Source organism: Chelonoidis abingdonii, chromosome 15 (genome assembly GCF_003597395.2).
Source record: "Chelonoidis abingdonii isolate Lonesome George chromosome 15, CheloAbing_2.0, whole genome shotgun sequence".
Lineage (NCBI taxonomy): Eukaryota > Metazoa > Chordata > Testudines > Testudinidae > Chelonoidis > Chelonoidis abingdonii.
Window position 1 is genome coordinate 8,784,762 of NC_133783.1, and position 20,456 is coordinate 8,805,217.

A 20,456-nucleotide genomic window follows, 5' to 3' on the forward strand; every position below is an offset into this window, starting at 1 on the left:
TTTTAATATATCTCTCAGGCTTGGGTTCATTTTAGGGATACTTCTATAACCTCAATATAAATGGGGGGACATACCAACTTGAAAGATTTAATCCCAATTGAAGACTTCAAGGCCAAATTTGAATCTAATAATGACCACTTCATTATTTTCCATTTAGCAATAAATCACCTTATTTCAGTGCACAAGTGCATGGTAAATACAATTGCTTTGTAGCTGGCTGAACAATGCTGTCACTCCAGTCACTTCACATACTTCAGCAGCAGTTTTTTTTCTGATGATGTGTCATGCTGACAGAAGTGTGCAGGAATCCTGAAACCCTGGCCCACGGAACCAGTGGATTACCTGGAAGAGATGGTATGAAGGAGACCCAGGCCCACAGGTATGTCAGTGGTTATCCCTTTAAATAGAGTATGCTGTGTTGACTATTAGCTTATAGTAAACTAGATGGTTAATCACCTGTTTCCTTGGTCAGATGAAATAAAAATGGTGAGTTCTATTTAATAACAGCATAGACCCTCTAGGTGAAGTCAGTAAATACGTGTTTCTTGCTTTAATTTCTAGAGAGTGAAATTGTCCGTAGTTCCAGCTTATAGTAAACTTTTGCTAGTGCAACAACTCCCATTGGTGTGGAGTGGAGGAACATTAATGTTGTGGAAATGAGAGGGAACAAAGCAGTTTCTTGGCAGAAGAGTGAAGCTGAAGGAGAAAAAGTGGCATTTTATATCAGCCTGTAGGAATTCTGAAATTGTATTTTTTTTTTGTCATAAAATGTCAATCTGTCAAAACAGGTTCAAGTAGTTGGCTCCTAACATGCATTTGGTTGCTCATTCCAGGGAGCAGTGTTTTGCCTCTGTTATGAAGCCAACAGTCACTAGGCTTGTGCATTAATGAAGTTATTCAGAACCACAATGCGCGGTTGCTTTGCTGGCCAGTGTCAAAGTAGACTCAGGACTCACAGTTTGTTCAGACACTCTGTTTTATAGCACAGCGCTCTGCTAATAACCCAGATAATGTGAGCACCATGCAGACACAAACTATCTTATTTATACAGATAAAACGGCGAGCATTTAACAAGATAACAAAGGAAGCAGAATCTGATAAATTTACCTGGGCTAGGCATGCATATATTATTTCCTCACTAACTATTACCGATCTTCTGTTAATGTTTCACCATTAGCACCCTTGTTTATGCCTAATGTTTCTTTTCCTGGCACCTGTAATTCAACATTTCTTATTTCTGCTTAAAGGTACATACAACATTTCTTTAATCCATTCTTATTTTTACAATATAATTCATTCTACTTTCACACCAGCATCTGTTAAACCCATGTTTATTCTGAATTTCCCATAAAATGCATTGGTTGAAAATAAATTTTGTACATTTTTCGTTTGTGTGCTGCTCTTCTCCAGGTCCTCCAGGGCCCCAGGGCATGCCAGGTCTTCCCGGAAGAGATGGGGTTCCTGGGGTGAAAGGACCCCAGGGTGAAAAAGGCAACAAGGGGGAGAGAGGGGAGGATGGACTACAAGGTGAATAAGACAAATCTTTGTTTAGTCCAAAATACTGGACACTTGTGCTGTATATAAAGCAGTCCAGGGAAAAGTAACTGAGTCTATTAAAGTGCAGTTCTGCTATTATGTAAAAATGGTACCTTTATTATTTAACTGATCTGCTTCCTGTATCTATCACATCTGCTGACTGTATTGACTCAAATACATTTTACTACCTTTTACTCGTCTTACAAAAGCAAAGCCAGCATAGCTCCAAGACACTGAGAAGGAATCTATTCCTCCTTGTGCAGCAGCAACAGAATTCTGTACTGAGTTCCAATCAGGTTACAGTTATGCTACCCCACTGATGGCAATGGGACTGTACAAGTGTCACTGATGGCATAATTTCACCTGTGGAAGTTTTATTACTGGTGATGATTTTGTATGACAAAAACAGCCAGCTTGATTCTCAGATCCTATGAAAAACGTGCATGCTGAGAGCTTTTGTTTTTAAAATCTCTGTATCTATAAACATACTTATACTTCATATGTCATCTTGGAGAGAACCTACATGGAACCCTACAATAACATTTTTGCAGTCTCTATTCAGATAGAAGCATACTGAAAAAACTATAAGAGTTTAACTGACCATAAAGGAAGCAGAGAAGAGAATTCCAGTTCTGTTCAATATCACAAGAACTCCAAACCCACCAAAGTTTTCCATTGTGGCTGTCAAGTTGCAAATACAGTTTCTAAAATATTAACCCTTTCATGGACTTCACATACACAAAAGACTTCAGATTAGAAAAATTCATTTTATTTCACATGTAAGGTGCTTTAAGTAACTACTCTCCAGTAGTTGAAACTCTTTGTAGTTTCAACAGGCATATACTTTATATATTATGTATAAGAACAATCAATATATGATAAAGTTTCTTCGAAAATGTATAAATACAGAGAAATAGAATTTTCCACCACAGAAAATGAAAGTGACATTGTCATAAACAGATAGTTAAGGGTTAATGCCTCTTTTACCTGTAAAGGGTTAAGAAGTTCACCTAGCCTAGCTGACACCCGACCAGAGGAACCGATGGGGGAATAAGATGTTTCAAAAGGAAGGAGGAAAGTTTTCCTTTGTTTAGGGCTTGGCTACACTGGAGAGTTGCAGCACTGGTGAAGGTGTTACAGCGCTGCAACTCACTCTGTGTACACACTTACAAAGCCCAGCCAGCGCTGTAACTCCCTGGCTGCACGCTGGCTGTACACCTGTCTGATTGGTGTTTAGCGATTCCAGTGCTGGTGATGCAGCGCTGCTCATCAGTGTGGACACCACACGCGCTGTATTGGCCTCCGGGTATAAGAGGTATCCCAGAATCCTGTCCCACAAACGGAAGAATGGCTGAACAGCGAGCTCTAAAAACAAACAGTGCTCTTTTCTGCTCCAGCGAGCGAGCGATCTGAGGCAGTTTATTGCTTGGGAATGTTCACAGCTGTTGTTTGAGGGAGAGGGAGTCCGTGTTGAGCAGCTGCTTATGTGGTCTGAGGCTATTAGGAGTGCATAATTTGCATTTGTGAAATAAGGGGGGGAAGGGTCAAAACTTTTAAAATGATTGAAGTAGCTGTTGTGTATCTTCAGTCTTAGACTTGCAAGGCAGGAGCTGAGAAAAGCTGCTAGTGTTTGCTTGAGTAGAGAAACAGCACGCAAGGCGGGGGGGGGGGGAGTCCATCGGAGAAGCTGCTTATCTGGTCTGAAGCCTTTTGCATTTAAGAGTGATTGAGAGAGGGTGGGGGAAATGGCCAGAATTTGCAAGGCAGGGAGCTGTCAGTGTCTGCTCCAAAAATCCACTCTCTTCTCCCCACACTCCCTGTCACACTCCACCACACCCCGCTCTTTGAAAAGCAGTTGCAGCCACTTGAAAGCTGGGATAGCGCCCCAACATGCACCACTCCCAACAGCGCTGCAAATGTGGCCACAATGCAGCGCTGGTAGCTTCAGTGTGCCACACTGCAGCGCTGTTCCTACACAGCTGTACGACCCCAGCTGTACTCCCGGCGCGGTCATTCCAAGTGTAGCCAAGCCTTAGAGCTCAGTTTCAGCCAGAGTGAAAAAGATCAAGAATCAGCCTCTTATCAGAGTAGTAAGTTTAGAAGGGATATAGGTTATGTTTATTTCTTTGTAACTTCTGTGGTACATTAAGGGACTATCAATTGGGTTTCTTGTGTGTATTAAAGTTTGCCCAGGGGAAACATCTGTGTTTGAATCTGTTGTCGTGACAGTAGCTGGTATGCATCTCTCTCCAGAGGGTTTCTTTACTCTCTTTTCTTTAATTAAAGCCTTTTCTTATACCTGATTGATGTTCTTGTTTTAGATCCAAGGGTTGGATCTGGCTCCCCAGGAGTGGGGAGAAAGGAGGGGTATGGTTAATTTCTCTTGTTTTTAGATCCAAGGGTTTGATCGGATCCACCAGGAGTGAGTGGGAGAAGAGGGGTATGGTTAATTTCTCTTGTTTAGTCCAAGGGTTTGGATCTGTGTTTACCAGATTGTGAGTCCTCAAGACTACCCGGAAAAAAGTAGTGCTTGGGGTGATGGCAGCAAACAGATCTAGCTGGTATTAAGCTTAGGATGTCTGCAGTCCCACATTGCACCTAAAGTTCAGAGTGGGAAGAATCTTGACAGAGATACATCAGTACAGACATTCTGGAAATTTATATGTATATGATGCATTTTCATATCAGTGAAATCGCATTTAAATTATTGTATAATTATTTCATCATCATCTTTAGGCCTGCCTGCTTCTGTCGCTCGAATTGCAAAAGCCCAGGTTTTAAAACATCGATTACCAGCTGGAAGGAGGAATCTTTTGCTTTTTCTCACAATTATGTAAATGCAATGTCAAAGGAATCATGAGAGCCCAACTTAAAGTACTTAAGTACTTTAACATTTATTCGATTTTAAAAACTTTCCTCACCAAACTTACTTCCAAACACTATATTAAGTAGCTGAGGTTTTGTTAGCATTGGAGAGAAAGATGATCCAGCAGCCCCAGCCTCAAATGTGGAAGACCAGGTTCAATTCTCAGACTCTAGTCAGAAGGACCATGATCATCTAGTCTGACCTCCTGCACAAAGCAGGCCACAGAACCCTACATACTTCTTACGACCCAACCTATGTCCGAGTTATTGAGTCTTAATTGGTTTGAAGACCTCAAGCTGCAGAGATTCCACCAGCAAGCGACCATGCCCCATACTGCAGAAAGAGGTGAAAACCTCAAGGCCTCTGCCAATCTGCCCTGCAGGAAATCTTCCCACCCAAATAATCAGCTAACCTGTGCATGTGGCAGACTCACCAGCCAGCACTCAGGAAGAACCTCTCTGCAGTAACTCAGATCCATCCCATCAAGACCATTGAGCCTTAATCATATTCATCCTCCATAAACTTTCTAGCTTAGTCTTAAAGCCAGATGTTGTCTTTTGCCCCCCCTACTCCCTTGGAAGGCTGTCAGAACCTTCACTCCTCTAATGGTTAGAACCTTCATCTAATTTCCAGTCTAACTTCCTAATGTTCCAGTTTATCATTTGTCCTTGTGTCTACATTAGTACTAAGCTAAATATTCCTCTCCTCCCCAATATTAATCCCCCTGATATATTTTATAGAGCAGCAATTCCCCCCCGATCTTTTGGCTAGGCTAAACAAACCAAGCTCTTTGCAGTCTCCTTTCATAAGGCAGGTTTTCTTCTCCGATCTCCTAGTAGCCGTCTCTGAACCTGTTCCAGTTTGAATTCACCTTCTTAACATGGACACCAGAACTGCACACAGTATTCCGGCGAGGTCTCACCCCAGTGACTTATACAACAGTACTAAACACCTCCTTATCTTTTTGCTGAATACCTCGCCTGATGCATCCTAAAACCGCCATTTGCTTTTTAACGCCAGACGCATTGGCAGCTCATAGTCATTCCTACGATCAACCAATCTCCAAGGCCTTCTCCTCCTCTGTTGTTTCCAACTGATGTGTCCCACATGTATATCTACAATTCTTATTATTATCCCTAGTGCATGCTTGCACTTTCATATTAAATTTCATCCTAGTTACTTTACTCCGTTTACAGTAATCCAGATCTTTCCTATATGTATCCCGGTCCTTTTCTGTGTTAGCAATACCCCCACTTTGTGTCCTCCGCAAACTTTATTAGCACATTTCCGCTCTTTGTGCCACGTCAGTAATAAAAAGTTAAATAAAATTGGTCCCAAAATGATCCTTGAGGAATCCATAGTACCTGCTTCAGCCTGACAGTTCACCCTTCAGTCTGACCTATTGGGTCTCCCCTTTAACCAGTTTCCTTTCCACTTACATTTTATTTCATCCCCATTTTTCCAATTGACTTAACAATTCCCCATGTGGAACCGTTCAAATGCCTTACTGAATCAAGGTAAATTAGTCTACTGCGTTTCTTTGTCTAGATAATCTGTTCACCTTCTCGAGAAGGGATCATTTGGTTTGGCCGATCTACCTTTAGTTAAACCGTGTTGTAATTTGTCATTACCATTGACTCAAGTGTCCTTAAACTACTTTCTCCTTCAAAAATTTTCCAGCCTTACATCCTACTACAGTGTCACTACAGGCCTATGTTACTCAGATCACTTTTTTCCCTTTCTTGAAGATAGGAACTACGTTAGCAATTCTCCAGTCGTACGGTACAACCCCTGAGTTTACAGATTCATTAAAAATTCCTGCTCTGCCACAAACATTGTGTGTGACTCTAGGCAACTCATTCAGTCTTTCTGTACCATAACAAGGGGATAATAGCACTGCCCTACCTCACATAGGTGTTGTAAAGATAATTTGTGAGGTGCTCAGATACTGCAGTAATGGAGGGCATATAAGTACCCAAGAAAGATTGGTCAGTGTGTGTCTATGCAGCATATACGGCAATGCAAAAGGCTGTCCATAAGATGGGACATAGATGGGTGCTTAGGGCTATACAATATACTGAGCATTCTGCACACTGTATGTATGAATGGAGTATCAGAACTTACATAGACTAGAATCAGAAGGGACTAGGCACAGCATAGTGCAAAGGACTGTGCTGTACATGTCCAGCATGTTGGGCAGCACGTGAAGATAATCATCAAACAGGCTGTGGGAGTTTCTCATAGATTCATAGACTTTAAGGTCAGAAGGGACCATTATGATTGTCTAGTCTGACCTCCTGCACAACACAGGCCACAGAATCTCACCCACCCACTCCTGTAATAAACCCCTAACCTATGTCTGAGCTACTGAAGTCCTCAAATCATGGTTTAAAGACTTCAAGGTGCAGAGAACCTTCCAGTAAATGACTTTTAACCCACACTGCAGAAGAAGGTGAAAAATCCCCAGGGCCACTGCCAATCTGCCCTGGAGGAAAATTCCATCCTAACCCCAAATATGGCTATCAGCTAAACCCTGACCATGGGGGCAAGACTCACCAGCCAGACACCCAGGAAAGAATTCTCTGTAATAACTCAGATCCCACTCTATCTAGTGTTCCATCACAGGCCATTGGGCACATTTACTGCTAATATTCAAAGATCAATTCATTGCCAAAATTAGGCTATCCCATCATACCATCCCGTCCATAAACTTATCAAGCTTGAAGTCAGGAGTATAGTAGCAACATGGACAGTATAAATATAGTATAAAATAAGAGAAAAAAATCAGCCATATCCTCTCTCTTTCCTTTGCAGTCCTTACTTTGGAAGGAAAAATAACAGAAGTGAGGGGAAAAATTCTCGCTACCAATGGGAAAGAAGTCAATTTTGAAACCACATTAAAAGCATGTGAACATGCTGGTGGCTCCATCACCACTCCCAAGAACCAGGAGGAAAACGATGCTATTTTGGCTATTGTGAAACAGTTTAACAAATACGCTTATCTGGGTATAAGGGAGAGTGATGTTCCAGGTGAATTCCAGTATCTGGATGGGAAACCTCTGAATTATACCAACTGGCATGCTCATGAGCCAAATGGCAAAGGAGGGGAAAACTGTGTGGAGATGTACACTGATGGCAGCTGGAATGACAGAAAATGCGACCAGTACCGCCTCACTATCTGTGAATTTTAAAGCATTTCCTCTCAGTTATTTCATTGTGCAGAGTCCATGCAATATTCTGTGTCTCAGACATAAACAGGAGCATTTTCTCTCAGCAATATAGCTAATGTCTTCTGTGATTATTTTATCTGAGAGAAACAAAATCATGATGTAATATTTTCCTTCTTCATGCTTACTAAGGAAATAGTAACTACCGAAGGTGATTGATTTGTAACTAGAACTATGCCTAATTTGAGAGGGGGTTAATTATAGTAACCAAACTCTGCCTTGTCTCGCTGTGGCTGATTAAGCTCCAGGTAAGGATTTCAGGGTTTGGCTTAGTGTGTTTGAGGAGTCCCATGCTAAGATAATTTTGTACATTCCATTGTAGTTACATGCCTAGATAATGCAGCGTATGCTATGCAACAACATTAGAGGAACAGGTCTTGATCCTGCAAGGAAATGCACACAGATATACTTCAGTGAATAAATACAAGGTGGATACACTTATATGCAGGGCTTTGGAGCTGTGCTCTGGCTCTGCTCCAGCTTCAGGCAAAAACCTGCAGCTCCACTGCTCCGGAACTACTCCACGTTCCAGCTCCAGGCTCCGCTCCAAAACCCTGCTTATATGCATCTCTTTGCAGAACTGAGGCCATACTGTGTAATATGAAACCCTGCAATAAAATTCAACTCAGTTATTATAAGGGGAGACCACAACGAAAACCCCTGGAAATCATAGATCATTTAGCTATACTGCAAGCTGCTCATTTTGTTTTTGTGTGTCAAATACCATGTTCCTCTATAGCACTATAGAAATAGTCATTTACAGTATTTTACAGTTCTGTCAAGACTCTTCTCTATCATACTAACCACTAGACAAACAATATTGTACCAATGTGTAAACTGAATAGATTTTACACACCCACACAAGCCACATGCACATCTGATCACCATCAGACTAGCAAAGGCAAGGTTTGAGAAGAGAGCTGCCAACAGTGGCATAGGGCCTGATCCAAAGCCCCCTGAAGTCAATGAGAGTCTAGCCATTGATTTCAAAGAGCCTTGGCTCACACCCCCACCACCACTACTACTAGGCATTCAGCTTGCATAATTAGGCTGGGCATTGGGAATCGTCAGAAACAGAAGAGAATAAGAAACTTCTCACACACTTCACCAATTTGTGAAGCCAGAGTGGAGCAGCTTCCCAGGAGTGTCCTCAAACCATTCTCTCACCAATGCAAGGAGAGGGGGTATACAGAGCAATAGACATTCTGGTCCTATCTTCTCCTGTTCCCAAGATCTTCCTAGATGTTGCTATGCAGAGATCTTGCATAATGTTGCACTCTACACCATGCTGGGGAGTGACACTGTAGGGACACTATCCTACACTGTAGGGATTCCTCTGTATGGCCAATTCATACACTGTGCTTCAGCAAAACTTTGCATTCCAATATAGGGAATAGAGTCTTTTTTTGGCAGGAAAGGAGGGTTCACTTACATAGGCCAATACACAGCAAATGTCTCCAGAATGTGCAACATGACTGCTACTTCAAAATTGGCATGCAATAGCAACTCTTGACATAATGTCCGTTATGTGAACTTCAAAATGTTGACTCTTCACTTGCAAAATAACCTCTTTAAAGTCCTATTGTTGGAAAGTTATCTTAGCCAAATATATGCCAACTAGAATGGCATAGATTCTATGAAGAAGGAAGATTTACTATTCTACAAACAAAACTCTCTTGGCTTTATCTATCTTTGATTGTCACAGTGAAGCCACTTCGTTCATTTTATCTTTTCATTACACAGCTGGAAGGACTTTCCTTTTTTATATGACGATTGCTGGACAACACCCGTCCTTCTGATAAAGAGGGGTTATACTTCCAAAATCAAACACAGGCCTGGAAACAGCAGGAAATCTGCTCCTTTTGTAGGACTTCAACATTGTACCAAAACCAAAGTCTGATGAGGCCGCTGTGGGTGACTTAACATAGGGGTCAGCCTGAGTACCTGCATCTCCCCAGTGACCTCTTTTCTTTGATGTGGATACATAGGATACCAGGCATCAGGAGCTGTCTGCTGTCTAGAGTTTCTCTTATTTTCTCCTGTTGTTTTACAGAATCTGGATGAGTGGGTTCTCTTCTCTTAGAGGCCATGAAAGGAGTGATGTTTTGTGGTGCTTTTTAATGATGCAGCTACTGGTGTTCTAAGTAACCTCATTCAGGTGCTGAAAAACACCTAGGGAGACAGTGTGGTTCACTAGATTGAACTGGGACTTGAGAACTTGGGTGAAATCTTGGTGCCACTGAAATCAATACCAAAACCTGGTTCTGTTTCTTGTTCTGCCGCTGACAAGCTCTGTGACCTTGGGTGAGTAGTTTCCCTTCACTGGGTCTGTTTCCCCTCCCATTCTTTGCCTTTCCTGTCTGTTTGGAATGAAAGCTATTGGGCACAAGGGTTGTCTCTTAATATGTGTATGCACCGTGCGTCTCGGTACTACTGTAATGCAAAAGTAGTAATAAATAAAAATGAAGGACACTCTAGATCTCAGAGACCCGACTGTCTATATCTGAGATGGACAAGGTTTCTTGTACTGTTCCTTTCTGAACCTCCCCAAATGTGCCATTTCTTGATTCCTAGAGTGCACCGAAACCAATTTGGATAAACACCTGAAGTTCGGAGGCCTTTTCTAAACCTTTTTCAGGTTCAACCATCATTAATACGATTATTACATTCTCCTGATCCCTGCAGGAGTGGCTGTTACGTGAACGGATGTCTTAAAGATTGTGAAAACTGACATTTGCCCTATAATTTTTGAGACAAAAGCACAAAGCTTGGTATCTGTACTCAGCTGTGTAAAGTTAATTAAATGTTCCAAGAAGAATCAGCAAGCAGTGATTAAATATGTATTCAGAAAAAGATTTTTTCAAAGAAACATTTGAGAATCAGGAAGTTAAGTGTATTTGACTTCTAGTTGGGAACCTGTCTAGCTCTTGTTACCTTTAATGACAGGCCTCTATTATGAAAACTTAATTCCACAGTGATCTTTGAATTTCAGTTGGTGCCTATTTATAGCGAGCTCAGTTTCTGAAGTTTTCATATACTATGATAAATAGTAACCAAATAGGTAACTAGTCTGTTATTTAGGGTATCAGAACAGAGTTATCCCCTATAGTGTGTTCTCCACTGATCTCTAATCCAATTTGAAATATCTAAACCAATGGGGCCTCCACCACTTCCCTTGGGAGACAATGCACATTCAAAAAGATGTCATGATTAAGGAATGTTTCCTGCTATTTAGCCTGATTTTTCCCCTGTTCTAGACTTCATCAATTACTCGAAGTTGGACCAGCTCTAAACAACTCCTTTTCCTCCTTGGTGTAAACAACCTATAATTGATGTGATGGGGTGACTCATGCAGGCCACTCTGAGAATGCCACATTCTGGGCAGATGATCCACCCAAAAATGGTGGTTTATTCTTTAATTAGATTCACCAGACAAGTAACAAAACAGCTTCTGCAGTACCACATTGTTTAACAAGAAACCAAACACAGTCCCCATAGACATTCCAGCCATTGGCTCCCATCCAGGCATCCCAGTCTAATATATTAAGAGGTTATTGAAAACCCATTTCACCATATGTGAGGTTCTTTCTAAGCCCAAACGATCAGACCCATATCCCCAGGTCAATATACAGCAAAGATCTTACCCAAATGCCATGCTGTCAGCCAATCCTTAGTAAACTAACTAAAGATTTAATAATAAATGCAGAGAGTTATAAATGGTTAATAGATCATATACATACTAATGACTGCAAAGTCCTTATATCAGGTCTGTAACACTGATGTCATAGGCTGCTGGCTTGTAAAGTCTGTCTGATAACTTCCAAAAGATTGGAAGGTCCTCAAGCCATAGTTCAAGATGCTTTTTTTCGTTGTAAGTCCACAGTCCAGAGCAGGACAGAGGCAACATGGAGCTCTTTCAGGTGTCTTTTTATATCCCCTGCCATATGCATGGGAAATTATTGTCCCAAACAAAGAGAACACCCCTGTATGTGGAAAGTTACTGGCCCAAGATGGAGTCCAGATTCACCTGAGCATATCACATTCCCTTACATGCTTTGCTGAATCATGGAGGTTGGCCATTGGCTTCTTGCTCTCTGAGGCATCCTCAGGAAGAGCTATCTGGACAGGATGAGGGTTTGTCAAAGGCCCACTGTGAGAGTGGAGTGTCCCTGATAGGCCATCAACACACAGCTGTCTGGTCCACATGTAACTATCTGAGGGGTGTCACTCAGGAATACGTCACATGTTTAAGATACATAGGGAATATTCATAACTTCAGATACAAAGGTAATACATGCATATGAACAGGATAATCATGCTTAGCAAATCGTAACTGTTTCATTGACGCCTTCCGTGATATACTTTGTTCAAGATATGCTTCAATTTTATAACAGTGGTAGCAACAACGATTCAAATGGTTATTTTTCTTATACACAGCATCACAGATGATGTAATTTCGTGTGTGTGTGTGTGTGTGTTACTGCTGGTGCAGGTAGTGATACCTGTAGGTAAGGTTACCCAACACTTCCCATTACAACCTGGGAACCAGTTTTCAGTTGCTTATAACTTTGTCAAACTTTAACTATTCAGGTTTGTCTGCCTCAGTCAGACAATTTTTTTTAAAAGTCTTACCAAAAATGGTTCAGCCATTTCTGAGAGTGAGGTTAGGTGAGGAGAACATGCATTGTTTTACCTATTTCAACAAATTATTTTTAAGAAATGTTTTAGACATTCTGGCACTTCTGTGCTGTGGAATAGGAACTTCAAGTTTAGTAGGAGTATTCCCCTGGTATCAGGGAAGTGCCATTTGCTGTTCCCATGATCAGACTCCCAAATTTGGCTAAGTTTTGAGCCTTTGAAATCTCCACTGTTTGCACATGCTCAGTAGAGCAACTGATTAGTGTTTGCCTGCTTAATTCTTTGATGGTTATGTCAATACTGGGCATATGTCACCTGCTCAGAGTTCCTACATGTGACCAGAGTGCACATGCCCCATCCTCCGAGAGCAACTGTGCATACCCTATCCTGGGCTTTAGGATCTAAGCAGGACTTTCCCTGAAGTTGCTGCTTTGAGATGTTGTGGCACTGGGCACCTGAACTGAAAGCCTGTAGACTCTTGTGCTCTCACTGTCTACTCCCACCAAAGAATCTGTGGCAAATTGCTGGTACTGTTCTGCTGGGTCTCGCACTCTCTCTTCTCTGGGGTGGGTTCAGGGTGCTATTGCTTGCCTCTGAACCAGTTCTTAATTACTCCACTAGTGTCCTTGGAGGAGGGGAGTGGAGAGGGAGGGACCTGGGCCCACCCTCTACTCCAGGTCCCAACCCAGGGGCCCTGGGGTTGTGGTGAACCACTTGAACTAGCAGTTCCTTCCCCTGGGTTACTTCCCTTTCCTACCCTTCACCTTGTGAAGGGCTTCTTGCCTCCCTTCTACACAAGACTGGTGCCCCTTACCTAGGGTTTCTTCTGGACTTCACAATCCACCGCAGCACTCCTCCAAAATTTCTATTTCTCTCTTATCAAACTCTTCTCTTACCTGCAACCTGCACTCTGCTCCAATCAAACCTTCTCCTCACTCCACACTGTCTGACTGAAGCAGGGTTTTTATCACATGACTGAAGTCAGCTCTAAATTGAAGTCAGGTGCTCTAAATGGCTACAGGTTCTAGTTAATCTAAAGCAAACCTCCTCCCTTGGCAGGAATAAGGCCCCCACAACATCTCATCTGCCGTCTGGCCATGCGTATCACAAATCATAGAATATAGGGTTGGAAGAGATCCAGGAGGTCATCTAGTCCAACCCCCTGCTCAAGCAGGATCAACACCAACTAAAATCATCCCAGCCAAGGATCTGTCAAGCCTGACCTTAAAAACCTCTAAGAGGAGATTCCACCACTCCTAGGTAACCCATTCCAGTGCTAACCACCCTCCTAGTGAAATAGTGTTTCCTAATAGCCAACCTAGACCTCCCCGCTGCAACTTGGAAACCATTGCTTCTTGTTCTGTCTTCTGCCACTGAGAACAGCAAGATCCATCTTCTTTGGGACCCCTTCAGGTAGTTGAAGGCTGCTATACACATCCCCCCTCACTCTTCTCTTCTGCAGACTAATAACCCCAGTTCACCTCAGCCTCTCCTCGTAAGTCAGGTGCCATAGCCACCTAATCATTTTCATTGTCCTTCGCGGACTCCCTCCAATTGTCCACATGCCCTCTGTAGTCAGGGGACAACAAACAGGATGCAATACTCCAGGTGGGCCCTCACCTGTAAAATATAGGGAATAATCACTTCTTCTATCTGCTGGCAATGCTCCTAATAGTTCATATGCCTGTAAGCCCGCGGTTCAGGCCTCATCCCCTCAGTGCGGCGGGGAGCCAGGGCGCCTCCTTCTAGGCAGCGGGAACGGGTTCCACGCCGGTCCTGTACTTGAGGGTCAAGCACATAAGGTCTATGGGCCCTGCCCTTAGGCAGGGCAGGCACCGAACAGTTCAGGCTCTGACCCTTTGGGGCAGGACAGAGCAGTAACAAAGCTAGGGTGCCGGGCCTTGGGCAGGGCGGGCACCAAACAGTTCAGCTCTGACTCCTTTGGGGCAAGGCAGAGCAGTAACAAAGTCTAGGAGCCCTGGCCCTTCGGCAGGGCAACAAACAAACCGTAGCACAGCTCAGGGGTTCTGAGGGAGGGGGAATTCTGCCACCCCGGTTACGAGTGGCAAGCGAACGCAGGCCCACCCACTCCTCTGCGTTCCAGCCCAGGGCCCTGGTAGCGGCGGTCGCCGCTAAGGCGGTCAGTGGGGATCCTACTGAAACACACTGACAGGGGTGATTCAGTAGGGCTCCCAACCGAAACACACTGACAGGGTGGTCAGTAGGGATCCTGGCCATACCACAGCCATAGGCTCGGGCCTTCTGCAGCCTGATGTCCTCAGCTGCCCCCGGGCTACTTCCAACTTCCCCCTCCCCTGGTACCTGTCCTCTGTCGGCGCAGTCCGGTGGGTCCCAGACATAGGTTCCTCGAGAAACTGGGGGAGGAGCAGGCTCTGGCGGCTCCTCCGGCCAGTGGGCGCAGGGCGAGTTCAGGCTGAGGGTCCTCAGGATACCCGGCACGGGGCAGGTCCGGCCAGCCGCTCCTGGGATACTTGGCCCGAGGTAGGTCCGGCCAGCGCTCCTCGGAGATACTTGGGCCCGAGGTACGTCCGGCCAGCGCTCCTCGGATAGTGAGCACATGGGCAAGCTGGGCCGAGCAGGAGCTCAGGCCTCTACGTCTGTACTCTTCGGCATCTCTCTGGGTCAACTGAGCTCTGGGGCCCTGGCTTTTATACTTCCTGTCACGCCCCTTGACTTCCGGGGGCGGGAACCAGGGCTACTGGCTCTTCCCCCTCAGGTGCGGCGGGGAGCCAGGCCGCCTCCTTACAATGCCATTGGCCTGCTTGGCAATGAGGGCACACTGCTGATTCAAAACCAGCTTCTTGTCCACTGTAATCCCGGGTCCTTTTCTGCAGAACTGTGCTGAGCCAGTCAGTCCCAGCCTGTAGCAGTGGATGGATTCTTCTTTCCTAAGTGTAGGGCTTTGTACTTGTCCTGCTGAACCTCATCAGATTTCTTTGGCTCAATCCTCCAATTTGTCTAGGTCACTCTGGCCTTAATCCTACCCTCCATCTTATCTACCTCTCCCCTCAACTTAGTGTCATCTGTGAACTTCTGTGGGTCAGATTAATCCCATCATTCAGATCATTAACAAAGCCAGTTGAACAAAACTGGCCCCAGGCCCGACCCCTGTGGCACTCCACTTGATACTAGCTGCCAAAGTAGACATTGAGCTGTTTATCAGTACCTGTTGAGCCCACAACCTATCCAGCTTTCTATCCACCTTATAATTCATTCATCCAATCCATACTTTAACTTGCTGCAGAATACTGTGGGAAACCCGTATCAAAAGCTTTGCTAAAGTCTAATATATATCACATCAACCACTTTCTTCATATCCACAGAGCCTGTTAGCTCATCATACAGGCACAGGTTGGTCAGCATAACTTGCCCTTGGTGAATCCATGTTGACTGTTCCTGATCACCTTCCTCTCCTCCAAGTGCTTCAAATGGATCCTGAGGAACTACTCCATGATTTTGTTGGGGACTGAAGTGAGGCTGCTAGTCTGTAGTTCCCTGTCTCTTTCTTCCCTTTTTGCAATATGAGCACTATGTTTGCCTTTTTCCAGTCGTCCAGGGCCTCCCCCTTGCCATGAATTTTCAAAGATATATGGCCAGTGGCTCTGCAATCCACATCAGCCAACTCTGACACGGCAACCCTTGGATGCATTAGATCTGGATCCATGGACTGTGCACGTCCAGCTTTTTCTAAATAGTCCTTAACCTGTTCTTTCACCACGGAGGGCTGCTCACCTCCTCCCCCTACTGTGTTGCCCAGTGCAGCAGTCTTGGGAGTTGCCTATCTCTATGAAGACATAGGAAAAAAGCATTGAGTACTTCAGCTTTTCACATCATTTGTCACTAGGTTGCCTCCCCCATTAGTGAGGTTCCACACTTTCCTTGGCCTTCCTGTTCCTAACATACGTATAGAGAACCCTTTCTTGTTACCCTGATACACCCTTGTAGCTGCAACTCCAATTGTGCCTTGGCCTTCCTGATTACACCCTTGCATGCTCGAGCATATTTTATACTCTTCCCTAGTCATCTGTCCAAATTTCCACTTCTTGTAAGATTACTTTTGAGTTTAAACTCCAAGATTTCACTATTAAGGCCAAGCTGGTCACCTGCCATATTCGCTTATTCTTTCTGCACTTCGGAATGTTTGTTCCTGTGCCCTCAATAAGGCTTCTTTAAATACAGCCAGCTCTCCTGGACTCCTTGTTTCCTCATATTAGTTTCCCAGGGGATCCTGCCCATCAGTTCCCTAAGAGAGTCTAAGTCTGCTTTTCTGAAGTCCAGGGTCTGTATTTTGCTATTCTCCTTTCTTCCTTTTGTCAGGATCCTGAACTCAACCATCTCATTGTCACTGCTGCCTAGGTTGCCACCCACTTCTATTTCCTCTACCAATTCTTCCCTATTTGTAAGCAACAGGTCAAGAGGAGCACGGCCCCTAGTCGGTTCCTCCAGCACTTGTACCAGGAAGTTGCCCAGGGAGGAAGGAGGGGAATCAGCCTGACTTAGATTTCAGAGTGTTGAGGAAGTGGAGGCAGGACATGGGGAAAAGGGGTTGCAGGAAGGGTGAAGGGTGGGAACAGGACAGTAGACAGACATAGAGGTGGGAAGCAGCAGGAGACAGGATTCAAGGAGAGGGGCAGTGGCATAGGACCTTGAGAGAGGGGAAGGGAAGAGAAGGGTTAGAGAAAATTGTACAGATGCCTCTGTGCTCATCCTAAATGGGTCTGGATAGGAGCAGTGTAGGAATAAGGCAGGATTTGGGCAGTGGAGCACAGAGGAGGAGAGGGGGACAAACAGGTTTGTGAGAGGGATGGGGAAGATGGGTCTATTACTAGTAGAGGATTTTCCCATTCAGAACCTGGAATGAAACCCAGAAGTCCTGACTCTCTGCATTCCTTACAGCTGGTTACAAACCAGATTTTCCATGCCACAGAAAATTCCAAAAGTTTACTTGTTTTTTCATTCTGATTGGAACAAAAATTCCAAAATTTCATTTAGGAAAAAATCAAAGTGACATTTTGTTTTGACTTTATCAAAATGTCTAGACTTAAATTAATATTATGCATTGTAATATAACAGAAAAGTCAAAATGATAAAGTTGAAATAAAACATTTCTACCTTATAAAAATCAGATTTTCAAAAAAGTTTTCATTGAAAATTGACACGTTCCCAGGAAGGTTTCACTTTTGTTGAAGAAGCATTTCTGATGGAATTTTTTTCTCTGAGAAAAATTTCAACCAGCTCTAACTTTCCTTTGCTGTTAGCAAATACGTATGAAACCCACTGGCACAGTATAGGTGTCTTCCCCCTCTATTGTCTGAGCCACATACTAAGCCTACTACCACTTTGTTACCTCAAGAGAAAGAGTTCTGTGCTCTGGATGTAAAGGCCCAAACCTTGCTGATGACCCAAGCCGGAGGTTCAATATAGTTCCAAATGATGGAATTTCTGAGTTTTCAGTGTTTGTTTTTTAATTAGGAAATTAATCCAAAAGGATTATTTCAAAGTCTGTTAAGGTTCTAAACTCAAGCATTCAAAAGCATGAACTTACCAAATTTCAGGTTTAATTAATTTCCCTCCCCCAACTTGCTGGGTGGGTTAGAGGTAGGATGCATCTGATGAAGTGGGTATTCATCTCGGGCAATGGCACTCTCACTGAAGGACATCTGGATATGTGGACTCTCCCCTCAGACCCTACACCACCAGCACTCCCAGCTATCTCTGTGACACCACTGATTTCCTGAGAAAACTACAATGCATTGGTGACCTTCCAGAAAACACCATCCTAGTCACCATGGATGTAGAGGCTCTCTACACAAACATCCCACACACAGATGGAATACAAACTGTCAGGGACAGTATCCCTGATGATGCCACAGCACAACTGGTTGCTGAGCTCTGTAACTTTATCCTCACACACAACTATTTCAAATTTGATGACAACATAACCTCCAGACCAGTGGCACCGCTAGCTTGGGCACCCACAAGGACCCACAATATGCCAACATTTTTTATGGCTGACCTGGAACAATGCTTCTTCAGTCTCGTTCCACTCACGCCCCTTTCTTTACTACGCTACATTGATGACATCATTCATCATCTGGACCCATTGTAAAGAGGACTCTGGAAAAAGTTCCACCATGATTTAACAGCATCCACCCCACCATCAACCTCAGCCTGCGATCAATCTACATGGGAAGTCCACTTCCTAGACACCCAATGTGCAAATAAGTGATGGTCACATTACCACCCTATACAAAACCCACTGACCACTTCTGCCTACCTTCATGCCTCCAGCTTCCATTCCGGACACACCACACAATCTTGTCTTCAGCCAAGCACTGAGGTACAACCGCATCTGCTCCAACCCCTCAGACATGAGACAATACCTACAAATCTTTCACCAGCATTTCTCAAAAACTACAATACCCACACAAGGAAATAAGGAAACAGATCAACAGAGAGACGTTGTCCCGAGAGCCTCCTTATGCAAGACAAGCCCAAGAAAGAACCCAACAAGACTCACTGGCCATCACATATAGTCCCAGCTAAAACCTCTCTAACGCATCATTCAGTGATCTACAACCCATCCTGAACAATGATCCTCTCTTTCACAGGCCTTGGGAGGCAGGACAGTGCACGCCCACAGACAACCCGCCAACCTGAGCATATTTCTCACGAGTAACACCACATCGCACCATAGAACTCTAACAAGGAACAATCCATGCAACAAACCTTGATTGCCAACTCTGCTCACATATCTACACAGCGATTACCATCACAGGACCTAACCAGATCAGCCACACTATCACCAGTTCATTCAGCCCTGCCGTCCACCAATGTAACAAATGCCATCATTATGCCCCCTCTGCTATGTTACATCGGCCAAACTGGACAGTCCCTATGGAAAAGGATAATGGACACCAATCAGATATTAGGAATAGAAACATACAAAACCTGTTAGGAGACCCACTTCAATCTCCCTGGACACACAATAGCAAGATTTAACGGTAGTCCACCCGCCAGCCAAAAAAAACTTCAGGACCAGACTTCAAAGAGAAACTGCTGAGCTTCAGTTCATCTGCAGATCTGACACCATCAGCTCAGGATTAAACAAAGACTATGAATGGCTTGCCAACTACAAAACCAGTTTCTCCTCCTTTGGTGTTCACACCTCAACTGCTAGAAGAGGGCTTCATCCTCCCTGATTGAACTAACCTTGTTATCGCTAGCCTGACTCACTCTTGCTTGCATATTTATACCTGCCTCTGGAAATTTCCACTACATGTATCTGACAAAGTGGGTATTCACCCATGAAAGCTCATGCTCCAATACATCTGTTAGTCTATAAGGTGCCACAGGACTCTTTGGTCATTTAATATAGATCACTAAATAGCCACTAGAAGGGAACAACTTTTACCAGGGACATACAAATGTAAGGTAATATAAAGAGGTCTTCCATTTCCAGTATGTTTTCACCACTTGTAAGGCCTCTGTGCACTGCCAGAGCTGTGTAAAGGGAATTTAATCTCAATATGAATCTGGCTTCCTGCTTCATGGGTGATATCATCCCCCTAATATCATCACGTTGATCTATACTTCTTAATGGGATATGGAATTCCCCTTACAATATTCTGTGGTGCATCTATTTATATCTTAGTGCATCAACTAAATTTTTATCTGGGAGTTACTCTGAATACGGCACAGGTGAAGATGGTGTGTCCTGTTTTGTATGCTTTGTTGCTATTGTGATAGATTGTGCTTATTAATGAGCTGTCAGCTCCAGTCACTCATGGGCACATAACACTTTCACACTCTGGTATATGAGAAAATAATATGTATATAATAAAAGTCATCTGTGTTCTCGCTTATTTTTCTTCTGTGACATTTAAAATCACAATGGAGATGTAATTATTTAATACTTAGAGTAAACAGAAGATCTATGGAAATGTTATATCCTGCAAACAACTCATGACAGACATCTCTACAATCATCTATTCTTCTACTCCAAGACTGTTTTACTCAATTAAAATGTAATATCTTAGCTCAACAGAATAGGAAAGCATCAGTGCATGTTAACCTTTCAAATGTTCTTGTGCAAGGCTTTAAACAAAGAATATCAAAGCAAAAATCATTCAAGGTAACTTATCAAATGTCTGTGTTGCTGGCCAAAT

General features: G+C 43.7%; 1 protein-coding gene and 1 long non-coding RNA gene across 2 annotated transcripts in view; one reads left to right on the forward strand and one right to left on the reverse strand.

The window, feature by feature from the left end:
• Positions 1-224: 224 nt before the first annotated feature.
• Positions 225-7,639, forward strand: LOC116828240 (pulmonary surfactant-associated protein A-like). The gene is given in 7 exon segments (XM_075072744.1): positions 225-252; positions 255-292; positions 294-390; positions 1,411-1,527; positions 4,273-4,328; positions 4,971-4,986; positions 7,217-7,639. Coding segments are annotated over 7 exon segments (729 nt in total). The 3' UTR covers positions 7,594-7,639.
• A 90-nt stretch (positions 7,640-7,729) lies between these two features.
• The window catches only part of LOC142047818 (uncharacterized), a 50,934-nt gene continuing 38,207 nt past the window's right edge, over positions 7,730-20,456 (reverse strand). The window contains exon 3 of the long non-coding RNA XR_012657084.1: positions 7,730-8,237. This is a non-coding gene — a long non-coding RNA (uncharacterized LOC142047818). The remainder of the gene's footprint in view (positions 8,238-20,456) is intronic.